Raw genomic sequence first — 16,378 nt, 5'->3', positions numbered from 1 at the left:
GATAAATGTTCAAATGCTGTGTGTGATAGAAATAACCAAATTTCCTTCTTAATTTCATCATGACAAACTCTTATCAGACCTTTAACAATGGACACTTTTGTCATTTATAATAAGCATTTATTGTTTTACTTAGATGCTTTTGCAAAAATGTTCCACAAAGGTGTTTCATCTTCAAAGAGATCCATTGGAAGGACTTTGATTTGGCAAGCACAGGTTCTGATAACTTTAAGATAATAGAACTTAACTAGGTAAGAATTTCTATAACTAATGGAAAAACTGTATTCAAGCAGAACAAGTATTAAGTACATGGGACTGAATAAACCAAGGATAGTGTTTATTCTTTAGTTATAATAGTTATAATAGTTACAATTCTTTATGACTTTTTGTTTGAAACATTGCTGGTTCTTTAATGTTTTGTTTTTCTAGATATAAGAAAACCTTTTCTTAAGCTATCTATGGCTTACACAATTTGGTAAAGTATATCTTTGTAAACAAAGATGAAACATTTACTTTTTCTCCCTACCCAATATGTCCAGAAATTGGAAACTCTTCATTATTTTTTGCATGGCAATATAATTAGTTATGTGCACAAGTTCAACAAGAATCCATTCTCTTTGTAAAAGGACACAATGGAAACACTGGTAGTATTCCCAAGGTTTTGATTAGAATGTCATATTTGAGAGATATGTACAGACTCAGATATGACCACAGACCTTAAGTAACTACTTGGAAAAATCATCCTGATACTTTGCTTATAAGGTTCCTGGCAGCTTTACCAGGTTAATTAAGGAATGTCACTGCCTGGTAGACCCAGGAACATCAAGATCCTTTGAGGGACCTTGAGAAGAGAAGAATTTACCCAAACTATAGGTATTACAGGCAAAATCTATGGCAAGCCCTTGGCTTAGCTTCCCGGCCTCAGAGAATTTTAAGAATTCAGTCTGAGATTTCCTATGAAAAGTTCCAGCATAGCAGTCTTTTAAAAAGCTTATATAGTCAATAACTATTCTTGCTGTACTTATGTAAATAATCAGGCCATGTTTAATGCAAACAAAGTAGTATTACTACAATTATCTTTGGTTAGAAAACTAGGGGTAATTATAGAGAGAAAAATTAGTCTGCACCTTTGTAGGTATGAGATTCTAGTCTTGTTAATTGTCTTTGAGGTTTTATTATATACCTATAAACTGGACTGGATCCTGAATTGTTCTAGTTTCCTCAAATATCTGGTTACAACTCTCCAAACTAATGTTTCCAATTAGTTCCCTTCTGATTTGGAATCACTTAAACAGAGACTGTCCTTGAATGTCCTTGAAAGGCATTATACTAGATCGTCCTTACTACCCAGCCAACCTTCAGGAATTTTTTTTTTTTTAATATAATTTATTGTCAAATTGGCTAACATACAGCAGGTAAAGTGTGCTCTTGGTTTTTGGGGTAGATTCCTGTGGTTCATCGCTTACATCAAACTTCAGGGATTTAAACCTTGAATATACACCTCACAGCTGAAGAAGGTCCACCTAACATCTGGTCCTATACACCAGTTACAGACCTCAAAATCAAATTGATGAGGAAGAGACCACCCAAGACGCTGGATCAAGACTTCATACTTTAACTAAACATAAAACTCTTCTTTTCTTTCTTTCCTTAGTTCTGGCGTTGGTCTTGAAAGATAATGCCATCATCTGTATCTCCTAGGCCATTGCTAAGAGAAGTGATCTTTCAGACAGCTAGAATTGTCATCGAAAACTCTAATTTGTCCATTAACAGTGCCTCCTTAGTGGGAATGGTTTGTGCCCCAGAGAATTTATCTTTGTCTGTAGTGGTTATCATTCACAGTCTAAGAATGCCTAGATAGCTGGTATATAACTCGGCAATACCTTTTAGGTTATCTAACTGTGCCCCTACTTTTTCACTAATAGACTGTGCTACTTCATTGGTCAACTCCCCTGAATATACAAGATTGAGTTAGAAAAGACCTACCAGGAGGTGTTTTATGACTCAGGATTTGCTTCTTTTGTCAGCTTTCTACTTCCCTGGTTAGGAGCAAGTACAATGAGGCTCTGGTCAAGAAACTCTCCTTAACTCTTGAAAGTTAAGATTCTGCTGGTAAAGCAACAGCTGCCCAACAAAGGTCCTTAGACTCTCTAGCCAAAGTTTTTCTTGATAATAGGGCAGCCCTAGATTGTCTTAGCTGAGCAAGAAGGTGTCTGTGCTGTGGACAATACCACTTGCTGCACTAGACTAACACTTCTAGGAAAGTTGGAACTTAGCTATATAAGATCACTGAACTTGGCTTAAGGAGCCAAGTCAAGAAGGCTTGACTCCTTCAACAGGGTATTTCTTTGATTTATTGGATTTTGATTGGTTTGAATCTTGGGGACCATCGCTCTAAAGTACACTCTAGACATTGGTAACTATCCTGCTTATATTAGTAGCAGTAGTAGTCTCCCTGGCACACTATATTCTCTCAAAAGCTTTAAATGCAAATTTACAGCCATGAACCACCAAGCAAATAATCTCCCTAAGACCAGAAATGCCAGAAAAGGAACAAAGAAAATGACTGAAGTCAAAACTGAAGTTTTGGCCTATAAATACCATTGAGATTCAGGGGAAAAAAAAATCAGGACCTGTGAATATCATATAGAGGACCAGTAAAAGCTATAAGAACTTCAGGGCAGTAGCTGCAAGTGGCACTAATGCTTTAAATTTTCATCACACCTTTCAGTTAATTCTGAATCACAATTCTGATCAAAAAGGGGGAATTGTTAAAGAAAAAGAGAAAGGAGGAGGAGGAGGAAGAGAAGGAAGGAAGGGAGGAAGGGAGGAAGGGAGGAAGGGAGGAAGGGAGGAAGGGAGGAAGGGAGGAAGGAAGGAAGGAAGGAAGGAAGGAAGGAAGGAAGGAAGGACCTCAAGTGGAGTCACTTGTGCTGAGCCCCACATCAGGAAATCAGGTTCATTATATAGTTTCAGCCTCTCCCAGGAATGTAATTTTTAACCAGTGTATCTAGAATTACCTGATCAGCACTAGTGAGGTAATCTGCCTGACAGAGTCCCACCCTGCCCCCAAAGGAAGGTGACCTTGTCTGAAACGTTCCACTCTTTTTAGAAACTTCTGTTTTCAGCTCTCGTCTGCTTATAAAAGCCTTCCGTTTTGTATAGCTCCTGGGAGTTCCTTTCTATTTGCTAGATGGGATACTGCCTGATTCATGAATCATTGAATAAAGCCAACTTGATCTTCAAATTTACTCAGCTGAATTTTATTTTTTAGCATTGGGCATAACACACTTGAACAAAATCTACAGGCAAAAAGTGAATAACTGTTAACTATTTAACAAATATTGACTATGTGCATCTGGAAGCAGGCAACTTAAAACAGAGCCATAGGCTGTTATAGACCAAAGAACTGAGACACGAGGAAGACTCAGAAAGCATCCAGACTACAAGTTCCCTCTTCTTACAAAAAACCAGTAAAGTCTGTAAAAATCTCTTCTCCCACAGCAGCACAGAGCATCCTATTCAGTCATAACAGATACAGCTGGCATACCAGGAGAAAGGGCATGTCTCCAAGAAATTTGCACACCTGCATGAGTTTATCAACACCCAGTGAGAAGAGAAATAGCTCAAGCTATGGAAATATAGATGAAAAATAATGGACTTTAAGAACAGAGGTTTCAGTAACTGCAGACAGAGACTGGGAACCCCTGCAATCTGTATATTAGTCCTGGCAACACAAACAGCAGACAAAACAAAACCAGATATACAACACAGAAATAAGACTCAGACCAGATCAGTAGACAACCAGTTCTCAGGGCCACATCCAATCCAGGTGACCAATGTTGGAAGTTAATACGAGAGCCACAGTAGCATTTATAGAATGAACTCCACTGATCAGAGAGAAAATATACTGTACTGAAGAATACCTATCAAGGTTAGGAGAAATAAAATGAATTAAACTAGTAAGAATAGGGGAGGATTTGCAAGTTGAGGAGACCTTCACAGAGACAGTCAAAACAGGAAGAAGCAGCCAGCAGGATTGTAGACTGCTTTGCATTCTTTCTACCACAAGAGGGAGGGAAGCCAAGAATACAGTTGGAGTTTGACCAAGCAGAGTTGAAATTTTGGTAGACTAAATTGAGCAAGCATGACACCAAGTTGCCCTGACAATAAGAACCCTCCCAGCCCCTTACAAAAATGTATTATCATGAGAAAAGCTATATGCAAATGAAGTTAAAAGTAACCAGCAGCAGAGTATACAAGGTCATAGGAGGCATTGGGAAAGAGTCTGTGTAGCAGAAAAGGGATGCAAACAGGATGAAACATTTAAATTGTATCTAAAACGGCTAACCTAGGTCCATATGCTTGAGAGAACTTCTGTGTACCGTGTAAATCTGAAGGTTCTAATAACTGGTTTGAGCATAACTGGCGCCAGTATATCTTACATATTTGTTGCCATCATGGAATAGAAGAGGTGCTGGACAGGGAAATAGGAGCTCCCCTGTTCCTTGTGGCCTATGTGAGAAAATCCACCAACGGGGTGAATTGAACCTTCCCAGAATGAGTGGCAGGAAGGGCAACCAACAGTTACATTTGCATCTTATTGGTGGCGGCGGTGATAATGGCAGAGAGAGATTTTCTACACGAAGAAACCTATGCATATGTATTACCTATATTTATAATACTGAGTTTATTAGTTGTGCATGGTTAATTCCATTGTGTGCAACCACTGCTAATAGCTATGTGAAATTTTGTCATTACCAAGTCTTGAGTTAAAATAAAAAGAGGACAAATACTCAGGAAATGCTGAGTTGGCTATTTCTTGCAATTTTTTTCAGCCAACATCTTTCTTGGGCATCTCTCATCTCACACTTACAATGTATAGGAACACTGAAATGAATGATAAATGAATTAGGCTGTACTATTTATCTTCCTCTCTCCCTGACCCCCTGATCTCCTCTCCAAGCTGAATGGCTGGATTGGGATAAATTAAAAGCATGTGTGATGTAACTCCACTGTGTATGATGTAAGTCTACCTCTCCCCAGCACCATGAAGAATGGACTAGTCTGAACCTGCTCTTCCAGTAGCAGACAGTGCTAACGCCAGGATGAACATCCAGCTTCTGTAACAGAGTTCTGCCTGGGTCATTCTTCACGCCCCAGTTCCCTGCTCAACTGACGCCCAGCCTTTGCCGGCTCTTTCTTCCTAAGGAGCCAGACCTTGTCCTTGTTCCACTGGCTGAAAAATGGGTGTCTTTTTTATCCAGTTTCTCCTTTTTTTTTTTTTTTTTTTTTTTTTTTTTTTTAATTTTTTTTTTCAACATTTTTTATTTATTTTTGGGACAGAGAGAGACAGAGCATGAACGGGGGAGGGGCAGAGAGAGAGGGAGACACAGAATCGGAAACAGGCTCCAGGCTCCGAGCCATCAGCCCAGAGCCTGACGCGGGGCTCGAACCCACGGACCGCGAGATCGTGACCTGGCTGAAGTCGGACGCTTAACCGACTGCGCCACCCAGGCGCCCCATTATCCAGTTTCTCCTGAATCAAGGTATAGTTACCCACCTCTGACTATCACTTCTTCCTATGGATTCCTGGCTCCCTGCCCCTAGATCTAATGTTTTGGAAAGTAACTTCATTTCAAAGTGGACATACGTTCATTCTGCCCCATGAGCAGCAAGCTACTTTTGGAAACCAGCCCCACAACTCAACTAATTCCCTCAACCCTTGTTTTTCAGCCACAGGGGGTAGCAGGAGGTCAGTAAACTGAAATTTGGTGGCGACAAACTGGAAGTCAGAGGGAGTGTGAGCCTGTGGTCCTGGGAGCCCGTGTAATGAAAAGTTTCAGAGAATTAGCATCTTGACCTCTTCTCCTCCCTGCTTCCTCACTGGACCAAAACTAGAGAAGAGGGCAAGATCATTGTCTCTGTGTGACCTCCATACCTGTGTTATACAGGTAACTGGAGACAAATGGGAATTTAAAGAGAGCACCATGAAAGCAAGCATCATAGCACCCTTTTTCCCTCCACATTTCCCTAGTACCTAGCACAGTGCTTGGCATATAGTAGACGCTCACTTAATTATTTATTGAATGAATGAATGAACAAAGGATCTAATGCAAATGACTGGTCATTCTTCAACTGTGTTCATACTTGTCTCAGCACTATTTGAGCCCTGGCTCAGGAGGACCAACGGATCACACCTGTATGTTCAAATGCAACACTTCTCCTTCTAGGCTTTCAATGCATTTATCACATCACTTAGGTGAGTCTACACATATAATTGAAATACATCACTCCCAGAGCCCCAGAATGACACCAGCCACTGTGGGGCCAGTGCAGAGATGCCTGGCTAATCTGAGTGACATGGCCTAAAGACATCCTTCATATCTCAAATAGGGAACAACTATACTCATCAGTCTCTTCTCCCTTCCCTCCCTCCTGCTACCCCCCACAACTGGTGAGAATCTCAGAATGTCCTCAAGGTGTTTCTAGGTCACAAATAACCCTTAGGGTTGCTGGGCATAAGCTCGTCTTTGGGACTTCTTCACTGCCCTTTAGAGCTTTAGCATAACAGCTTGTGGCTCTATTCTGTAAACCTCAGGCCTGAATTGCTCACCTGCATGGAAATGGATCTAGGTTGGTAAACATTTACTAAACACCCACTACAGGCCTTACACAAATCCTGGCTCTTCGGGCATTACAATCTGGTTGAGTCTCTCCTGGGACATAGCACTTCCTTTCCCTCCAGTGTGGATTATATCTAGAGATCCACAAAAGTGAAACCAAAGACAAAGCACAAAAACAAAAAAGCAAAGGGTGTTTTGTGTAACCTATACCGTGCCCCACCCAGTAAGTTTTATACAGATGGAATCAGGTTAAAAGGAAACAGAGGGCACCTTAGGGTAAAGGCAGCCTGTGAAAGTAGAGATAAGAGGCATGATCATTCCAGAGTACCTGCTTCAGGGTGGGCTGGCTGGATTCATATGAGAGTGCAGACCTTGTAAGCACCTGTACAAAGGCAACCTACCCAAACTGTTTTGCCCACTTAGGTTCCCTTTGCATCAAAGCACACACCTCCCCGACCCCTGTCATTTTAGAACTTGAACTTTGCTCATGCCTTTCATAACTTGTTAAAATAGGACTCTGAGAGGCAGAAGACACTTCAGTGGTCACCCTGTCTAACTTGTGTCCCATGCAGGAGTCCCTTGCCATCCCTGACAGGCAGTTAGGCAGCTTTGTCTTATGCACTAACTCAGAACCTTCCAAACATACCTGATCATATGAATCACCAGAAGCACTTGTAAAAAGTATAGCCCACTAACGATTCAAAACTACACAAGATCAACACCTGCATAAAAGGGCCCGTGAACCTGAATTTTTAACAAGCATCCCCAGTGAGTCTAACAATTAAGCATTGTTATTTATTAAGTTTCTTATGTGCATATAATGCAGTGGTTCTTGACAGTAGCTGCATATTACAATCAGCTAGGAAGTTTAAACAAAAATCAATGATGGGCCTTTACCCCTAGCCATTCCTACTTAATTTGTCTGGAGTGAAGCCCAGAAGGTATAAATTTTTAAAGCTCCTAGCTGATTCTAATCTGCAGCCAGGGTTGAGAACTACCGTAATATCTTTCCAACCTGATGGTAAACTCTTTGAAGCAACCAAGAAATCTATACCTTTTGGTACTCCTCACTGAACCCCACCACCATGTTGAACCTGTAGTAAAACATACTCTATCACTACTAAGTTGATCTGATATAACTAGCTTTGTTCACCCATCCAATGGGATGTAGCTTCCTAACTCTGTTGAGAAACTGTATACTTCCACTCAGCAAGAGGCCAGACAACAGGATACGAAGTGCTATGACTTCTCACAGTGGAGTCCAGCCCCACTGTCCCCACCGCCCCCACGCACACAAACTGACATATACACAGACATATCCCCAGCCTTCCGTTTCCCCAGACTAACCAGTCCAAACAATGCCAGAAGCCCCATTCTAGGGCTCTTCCCTCTGGATCCAGCCCCCTGCCAGCTCTACTCACATTGTACAGCACGGTGGTCCATCCTTCCATGGTGATGCATTGGAAGACAGTCAGCACAGCAAAAAGGATGTTATCAAACTGGGTGATCCCATCGTTGGGGCCAATCCAGTCCTTGCATTCATAACCAGCTGGGCAGCCCTGCACACCACATGGGTGAGGAGGGTCAAATCCTTCCAGAATACCTGCAGACACATTCAGAGGGTAGGGGATAAACCACATGATATTTTAGCATGACCTAGAAATGACCTTCAGGAAGCCACAAACACTCAATTCTATTTCTTTGTCTCGGGCTCCCACCTCTGGCTTCTTTATACCTCACAGCTTACATACTGTGTGTTCATCCCAGTGCTTCCCAGCTTCCTCTGAGGCCACATGGCCTTCACTTTCTTCAGGCTACATCTTCTACCCTTGCCTGAGTACCACAGGCATGGACAGACTGGATCACATAGAACAATCTGAGGTGAAGGCAGAATCTTCCTGATTTTCCAACTTCAGACTCAGTACAGACCCTGAGTTCTTCTCGGGTTTCTTGGGGACAATTATAAACTAAGTCCCTTCAGTGGGTCTCAACTCCTTGTTTTTCTGGCCTAAGTTCCTGGTCTTGAATAAGAAAAAAACAAAACAAAACAAAACTCCCAAGGTAGAAGGTGTCCTTTGAAGATTTAAAAACAAAACAAAACAAAACAAAAACCAAAAACCAAAACCAACCAAACAAACAAACAAAAAAACCCACATGATACTAAATTGGGCTTCTTCAACCTCTCCCTGACCCCCTTTCCTGCTAGGGTATTCTACTGGACTTGAAAAGAACAAATAAGATACAAAGAGGTATGGATTTGAGGTCTGTGAACCCCGCAAATTTCACAAGCACCCCTGGCAAGTCACGCTCAGAGCTCTCTCAGCTTTTCCACACTGTGTGTGGGTCACAGCAGGGAAGGAGGAAGGTCATGAGGTGGATCATGGAGGGAAAATGTCTCCACAGACCTAGAGAGACCCAAGTCTGACTCTGGGCTCCAAGGCCCACCTGGCCTGTGGGCCAAAGAGGCTATTGTATAAAGGGTATTTCTTCAGACAGGTGGTTTTTGACAGTCAGTCTGATAGCCTTCTACCATGGGATGGGGGAACTGAAACCTCCTGTTTGAAATCCTCTGACTGCAAACTTAAGAGGCCATTTGCTGTGCAATATCAGTGTCCCCTGGGGATCCTTAGTCTAGGCTGCTTGTGCCTCAAAAAGCTGCTAAGAAGTTTGTGATTCTAATCCCAGGGCTGGGATAGAATATACTTTTCCACTCAGTCCCCCAATGACCTGAAATTACTCCAATGACCAGAGGGGAGAGGAAGGAAAGAAGGAGAAGGCCAGGAACAACGATCCTACCTGAACTGTTCGTGAAACATGCCCGGTGCAACTTCCCACTGTAGAACTCCAAGCCAATGATGGCGAACATCAAGATGGCAAAGAAGAGCAGAAGGCCAATTTGCAGAAGAGGCACCATGGCCTTCATGATGGACTTCAACACAATCTGTAGGCCTAGAAGGAAAGGAAGAGAATGACAAATGGAGCCTCCTAGAGCACCATGTGATATAGGAGGCTCCCTTTACTCTCTTCTAGGAGGAGAGGGGCAAGTCTTTGAGGGAAAAGAACCACTGGTCCTAAGACAATGAAGACAATTTGCAAAGGGACAACCAGAGCAAGTTGAGCCGAAGACTGCCATCACTACTTCCCCTGGAATCAATTCCATGTTCCTTCTCACCATTCCCTGATCCTTTACACACCTGTTACTCCTCCCTTATTTGTTTTGCCCATGTTGCTTTCTGCTTATCTCTTATAAACTTATTAGAACGTGCTTCTTTCCTAAAGGAAATTAAGCCTGGCCTTGCTAGGCTCTAAATCTTATGAGAGTAAAGACAAAGTTTACCTCCCCCACTACTCTACCTGAAACCTGGCTTTCCATCCACTGTTTTAGGATAACAATTAGTACAATCACTATTCACAAAATACCATATACTTTGACCCAGAAGTTGTACTTCTAAGATCCTAGCCTAAGAAAATAATACTTCAAATAATAATTTGAATAAGATTTAAGAAAAGAGATGTATGTCGCTGTGCTATTTCTAGTGGGGGGAAAATGAAAATAATCTAATGTCCAGTAGAAATGACTAAATAAGTCATCTTGTATAAGATGGGCTATAGTACAGACTTTTTAAAATATATTTTTGAGGAATTTTTAGTGTCAGGAAAATCAAATGCTTATATGATAGGATCCAAAAGTATACACACAGTATGATCACAATCATGTTAAAATGCACAGGAAAAAATGAATTAAAAAATAGGATAACGAGGGTGTTTCCTTTTCATTTTACATATATTTTTTTACTTTGAAAATTTTCTCCAAAGATCTTCCACTATCTTTAAATTCTGGAAAAAAAGTTGCTAAGTTTTAGAGTGAAATGTTTTGCCAGATTGCTGCATCCCCATTCTTTTTTACCACTGGAGAAATAGCTTCCTGTTTATCATTTCAGGAAAGCCATTAACAGAGGAGAAGGAAGAAAGGCAAGTGCTCACTAGGTATCCCTGACACGAGCTTCAGGGGCCTCAGGACACGCACAGCCCGAAGGGTCCTCAGGTCCACATGTGTGTTGAAGTGGGTTCCTGCCGTAGCCAGGATGCTGCAGATGGAAACAAAGAAGGTCAAGGTTATCACCGTCTGGCTTTCTCCTCCTGTTCCATGGGGGAAGCTGGGTTGAAGAAGGATCAGCCTGGAAAGTACACAGAGCTGATGCCAGCTGCGTGTGGGTGCACCTGAACTGGGGTGAATCATCAGTGGTTCCGACTGAAATTATATTTAGCCACATCTGGGTTTTACTTTGCAAAGAGGGAAAACTCGTCATTACATCAGAATCCTGGTTCCCAATCATGAGTAAAATACAAGCTCTCTAGCATCTATCCCATTCCTGCCTCCAATCTTTGCCCCCTCCTCTCCTCTCTATCCCTCACCAACCTCCTTTCTCCCTTTCCAACCTACTGAGGCCCCTGGATTTTTTATATCAGAATTCGTAGGTTCCCCTGTCTCCTGGCTACTTCAGGGAATTTCCCTGGATCAGCTGCAGTAAAGGAGTAACTCACTCTTGTTCACCTTGGCAATCAAGAGTTTTTACCAAACAAATCAATCACACTGATGCTATAACTATGAGTGTTCTATAGCTATAATGTGCAAACTGGATATTACGTCCAACACAAATATTAATAATACTATTTTTGCAACTTTGTCTAATTTTAGTCTTCTTTCTGTGGAATAGTACCTGTCTTCCCTCCCAACCTCTCCACAACAATTTCAGCTGTCTGGAGCCATGGGCAAATAAGTCACTCAGAAAACTGAGTTTTCTACATAGTCAAAGGGTGGCGGGAAGAGTTTATGTCATTTAATTATTTTTGGATGAAATATTTCCTTCAATACTTGAAATCTAACTTGAATGAAAGGTTTATGCTGTACACCTCTAGAAAGCAGCTAGAGTATCGATGGGTACAAATGACACAGATCCAAGACTCTACAATTGTGAGCAATAACTTTGAAACAAGCCATGCTGCCCAACAACAGGGGGACTGTTCATGTGGTAGTACACTTCCCAACATTAAACGTACTCAAACACAGACTGTAGAACTTTCTATTAGGAAGTTAAAAATGTTCCAACATTGATTGAAGGTTATCTAAAAAACCAGTAGAGATTTCTCTCAACTTTGAGACTATAATCCTACATTAACCCAACCTCAAGATAAGAACCAGAAAGAAACTCTACTCGCATAAAAGATCTCAGGAGCTAGGCAAGCTTCTCAGGTCTTCTCTATCTCTCCTGACCCAAACTTCCATACTGCCCTCTGAAAAAAAGGGATTTAGAGGAGCCACATCTCTGATGCTGCTTTTGACTCTATCTGCCAATGCCAAAGAGAGAAATTAGGGAGGGAAGTGATATTATTTCCAATAAGTAGGGAAAACCTGAAGAGAAAAGAGAGCAGAAGAAATGTAGAAAACGGGACTAAAAAATAAAACAGGCAAAGAAGCAAATAAAGGGAAGAGGAGACAGACAAACCTCAAGGCTAAGCATAGTGATAGAGAACCAGAACCCCAGGAAAACGGGGTCATTGTTCCGCTGAATCCACTAACAGAGGAAGAAGCACCATACTCTGAGTCTTCTGAGGTGCACTGCACATGGGAGACAGCTCTCCCTATGGTTTGCTCTGTCTTACAAACGCGGTGGGGAGAATCCGCCCTGTTCAGAAACCAGAGTTTTGTTTCCAAGGATACCCAGATACACACGAGATGCTCTTTCATATCATAAGAAAGAGCTACTGAAAAGGAAAATTTCCTCCCCAACCCTGAGCTGAAGGAGGTGTATTTCAGAACATGGAGGTAGAGTTCAAAAGACAAAATTAAAAAGCAAGAAGGCACAAGTGTAGAGAGAAATAAAACTGGTAGAGGGGAGGGAGGATAAGAGGACAGGGAAGTGAATGGTGAAAGGAAACAGGGACATGAAAACAGGAAGGAAATAAGAAGAAATAAGAGCTTGTGGAGAAGCAAATGTCAGAGAAATAAGAATTCTCATGTGGGAAAGAAAATAACAGTGAAGCTAATTTGAAAGAGAGAGAGGCAAAAATATGGCATTTGTTGCCAGAAGCTTGAGTAGTGACCCACAAGACACATCCATGCTCTTTTCACCAAGTGTGGCCTTCAGCTGAACCAACCTGCCCCCCAAGTCATCTAAGCTGCCCCAAACTTTAGCCAGGGCTGTGCTGCCTGGGGCCCATGCTCCCCCCAGCCCTTGGAATTTTCTTTTCCTTCATCCAACCCTTTGACCTTGGGTTCTGTCTTAGCCTCCTCATAAACCAGGTCTTTAGCTCATGCCCATTGGCCAATGGCTGCTTCCTAGTGTTCACATCATGTTTGAGGGTAGGAGTTCCTGTCCACCTGCTAGAAGTAGGGGCAATGGAATTCTTAGGGGGTAAAGATAATTGAGGAAAAAGTCCCCATAGAATTCTGTGTCCACTGCCATCACTGCCCTTACCACATCTTAGAGAAATTCTCTGTTTTCTCTGGTTTCTCATCTGTCTCTCCCACAAGATCCAAAACACCTCAAGTGGAGGCACTGTCCTCCCCATCTCTATCCCCACACCTAGCCCAGGGTCTGGAAAGTTAAAAGGTGCTCAATGAATACTTGATGGATTGAACTGCACTGATGAAGGTAGTAAATGTGTTGAAGCAGAAACCAAAAGGAAAGAAGTACCAGAGAAACCCTAGAGTTTACCAATGATAACGGCAGGTGGCAAGCCAGGATGCTGTTCCAACACATGCCTGTTGGAGCACGTGTACCAGAAATCTGTCCCTGAGCATTTTAGAGTCTAATAAGGATCTTCCAATATAGTTTAGGACTCCTGCTCTCAAGGAGATTCCACAGGACAGGATCTTCTCAGGAAGAGAGTTAGAGAGGGAAGGAAGAAGACTCAAAATGTAAAGACCTGCCCTTCAGCAAAGCCTCAGTGCTAAAGTCTATATGCTCAGCAAAACTCTGGGCCTCAGATGTATGCAGGAGGTTCAGGGTAAGTCCACAGTAGGAAACGGCCCAGGTCCTCAGTCTGGTGGAAGTAGACAGACACAGAAATGAAATAATTATAATTCACCATGAAGAGTGTCATAACAGAGATGTTTACAAAGTGTTTCAAGAATGGGAACACTGCAGGAACACACACAGGGCTCACTATCTACTAACATCTTTCACATATGTTATCTCATTAAATTCTCAAACATATCCTGATATTACTACTGTTTCCACTTCATAGAAGAGGAAATCGGGACTTTGAAAAAATTATGCTAATAAATGGCAACACTAGGCATTAAGGTCCTTTCTCTTCTGATATCAAAGCCAAGCCTTTCCCCACTCTGCCATTATGCCATGCAATGTCTTCTCAGTACTGCACAGCTCCACTGTTCTTTAGTCCAGTACATTGCTAAAAATACCAAGGTCACAATACTTAGCCTCCCAACAAGGCAGTGAGCTCGGTTCCCTTTATCCCCAAACCACAAATTACTAACTCCCACAGACTTGTCACTGACACCTCTCCGGACGAGCAGGTCAGACAGAGGCTCCTTGCACCTAAGGTGACAACGGCTATAATATCCACATATACACACATGAAGAGACAGTTGTGCCACAGAATCAGAGTGAGGCCGCTGCGCAAAACTCTAATTCTGAGTTAATAAAAGCCTAAGCTCTGCAATCCCATGCAGCATATGCGAGTACTCTTCAGAAACAGCGGCTGTGTTTTCCATTTCTTTTGTCACTATGAGCACAGGGTCTGGGTGGAGAGCTCTGTACATAGAGGGGTGCTTAGTGACTACCCCCAAAGCAGAGGACAGACACAAACCTCTGATTACGACCAGGACAGATGCAGGATTCTGCACACTATAAATGTTCAAAAACTGTTTCCTAGCGGATGTCATGGTTCAGACCTACCTCTAATGCTTTCGCTCTTAGCTGTCAGCAAGTAAGAAGAGTCTAGAGCCTGATATGATCCTGAGGGTCTTGTGTGCCCATTACAGCAGTGGCAGAAGATGGAAGGAATGCTCTGAGCAATCACAACCAAATGACCTCTCCCCGAGTCAATTACGCAAAGAATTCTCCCACCCTGGAGTCCCTTTGACCTTGGGTTCTGCCTTAGCCTCCTCATCAACCCAGGTCTAACAGTCTCTTTTCACACTTCCATGGCTAAAAATTCCCTGAAGCATTATGCAAATATTACACTAAAAAATTATCCGTTGCTTATCTGCAATTCAAATTTAACTGGGCATCCTGTATTTTTATTTGCTAAATCTGGCAACTCTATTCAAGGGATGACCAGGTAAATAGCTTCCCTCCCAGTTGTTGCACTAGCCTTAAACAAGTGTGTAAGTTCTCTTTTGAAGAGGAGATACAAACCAGGGGTCTCCTACCCTTAGGCCCAAAAGTTCCTCCTGAGCTCCCAAAATTACTTCTTTGCTTCCGCCCATATAAATCCCAAGGGAGAAGTTCATGAGCCTTCGAAAGGCAAATTGTTCATCAGCATCTGTGCAAAAAGGCTGATTAATACTAGCAAAAGGTATTAGGTGCTTAACCAGCCCACATTATAAGAAACCAAGAGGAGACAGGGAGGGACCTAATTCAAATTGGATTCCTAACACAGTTTGAGCCAGGATATCATTTCCATGGGTAATCCACCAAAATGAGTTGTTATGTCCACTTAGAAGTGTTTCAGAGGTGATTGGCTCCTTCTTCTCTTCTATAATTTTACCTCCACTGAGGCACCAAAGTCTAACATATCCTTCCTTTAACACATCTCTTGGATTCACCTCTTATTCTCCCACCTCTTTCTTGCCTGGAATGCCCACCCCCTTGCCTTGTCTCCCTGCCTAAATAATATGATCCAGACTTCAGAGCCAGATGGCATCCTAACTCCTCCTTGGAAAAGATCTACAGGCAAAAGAGAGTTGAACTAGGATGATGAGGAAGTGGTAAAGCACATGCTCTCCAGTCATACTGGCTGGTTTCAAATGCCTGTTCCCTCACACAGCTGTCTTGCCTTATGCAACTGCCTCTCTGAGCTATAGTGCTATTATCTGTAAAATGGGGACAATATTTTCCTAAGAGGGTTGATGTAAGGATTAAAAAAGATAAGATGCGAATGTGAGACAGGAAACCATCAAAACCCTAGAGGAGAAAGCAGGAAAAGACCTCTCTGACCTCAGCCGTAGCAATCTCTTACTCGACACATCCCCAAAAGCAAGGGAATTAAAAGCAAAAATGAATTACTGGGACCTTATGAAGATAAAAAGCTTCTGCACAGCAAAGGAAACAACCAACAAAACTAAAAGGCAACCAACGGAATGGGGAAAGATATTTGCAAATGACATATTGGACAAAGGGCTAGTATCCAAAATCTATAAAGAGCTCACCAAACTCCACACCCGAAAAACAAATAACCCAGTGAAGAAATGGGCAGAAAACATGAATAGACACTTCTCTAAAGAAGACATTCGGATGGCCAACAGGCACATGAAAAGATGTTCAATGTTGCTCCTTATCAGGGAAATACAAATCAAAACCACACTCAGATATCACCTCATGCCAGTCAGAGTGGCCAAAATGAACAAATCAGGAGACTATAGATGCTGGAGAGGATGTGGAGAAACGGGAACCCTCTTGCACTGTTGGTGGGAATGCAAATTGGTGCAGCCGCTCTGGAAAGCAGTGTGGAGGTTCCTCAGAAAATTAAAAATAGACCTACCCTATGACCCAGCAATAGCACTG

At 42.3% G+C, this 16,378-nt stretch overlaps 1 protein-coding gene across 5 annotated transcripts in view; it reads right to left on the bottom strand.

Annotated features, from left to right (window-relative positions):
* The window catches only part of LOC109254156 (voltage-dependent R-type calcium channel subunit alpha-1E), a 294,088-nt gene that overhangs the window by 222,900 nt on the left and 54,810 nt on the right, over window positions 1-16,378 (bottom strand). For all 5 annotated transcript variants that reach the window (XM_019427913.2, XM_053909169.1, XM_019427864.2 and 2 more), the window contains exons 3-5: window positions 10,608-10,711; window positions 9,420-9,572; window positions 8,045-8,226 (exon numbers count right to left, since the gene is read on the bottom strand). In XM_019427913.2, coding sequence (XP_019283458.2) covers window positions 8,045-8,226; window positions 9,420-9,572; window positions 10,608-10,711 — 439 coding nt within the window. The remainder of the gene's footprint in view (window positions 1-8,044; window positions 8,227-9,419; window positions 9,573-10,607; window positions 10,712-16,378) is intronic.

This window comes from Panthera pardus, unplaced genomic scaffold (genome assembly GCF_024362965.1).
Source record: "Panthera pardus isolate Hobbes unplaced genomic scaffold, ASM2436296v1 HiC_scaffold_21, whole genome shotgun sequence".
NCBI lineage: Eukaryota > Metazoa > Chordata > Mammalia > Carnivora > Felidae > Panthera > Panthera pardus.
This window is presented reverse-complemented; position numbering and strand designations above follow the sequence as displayed.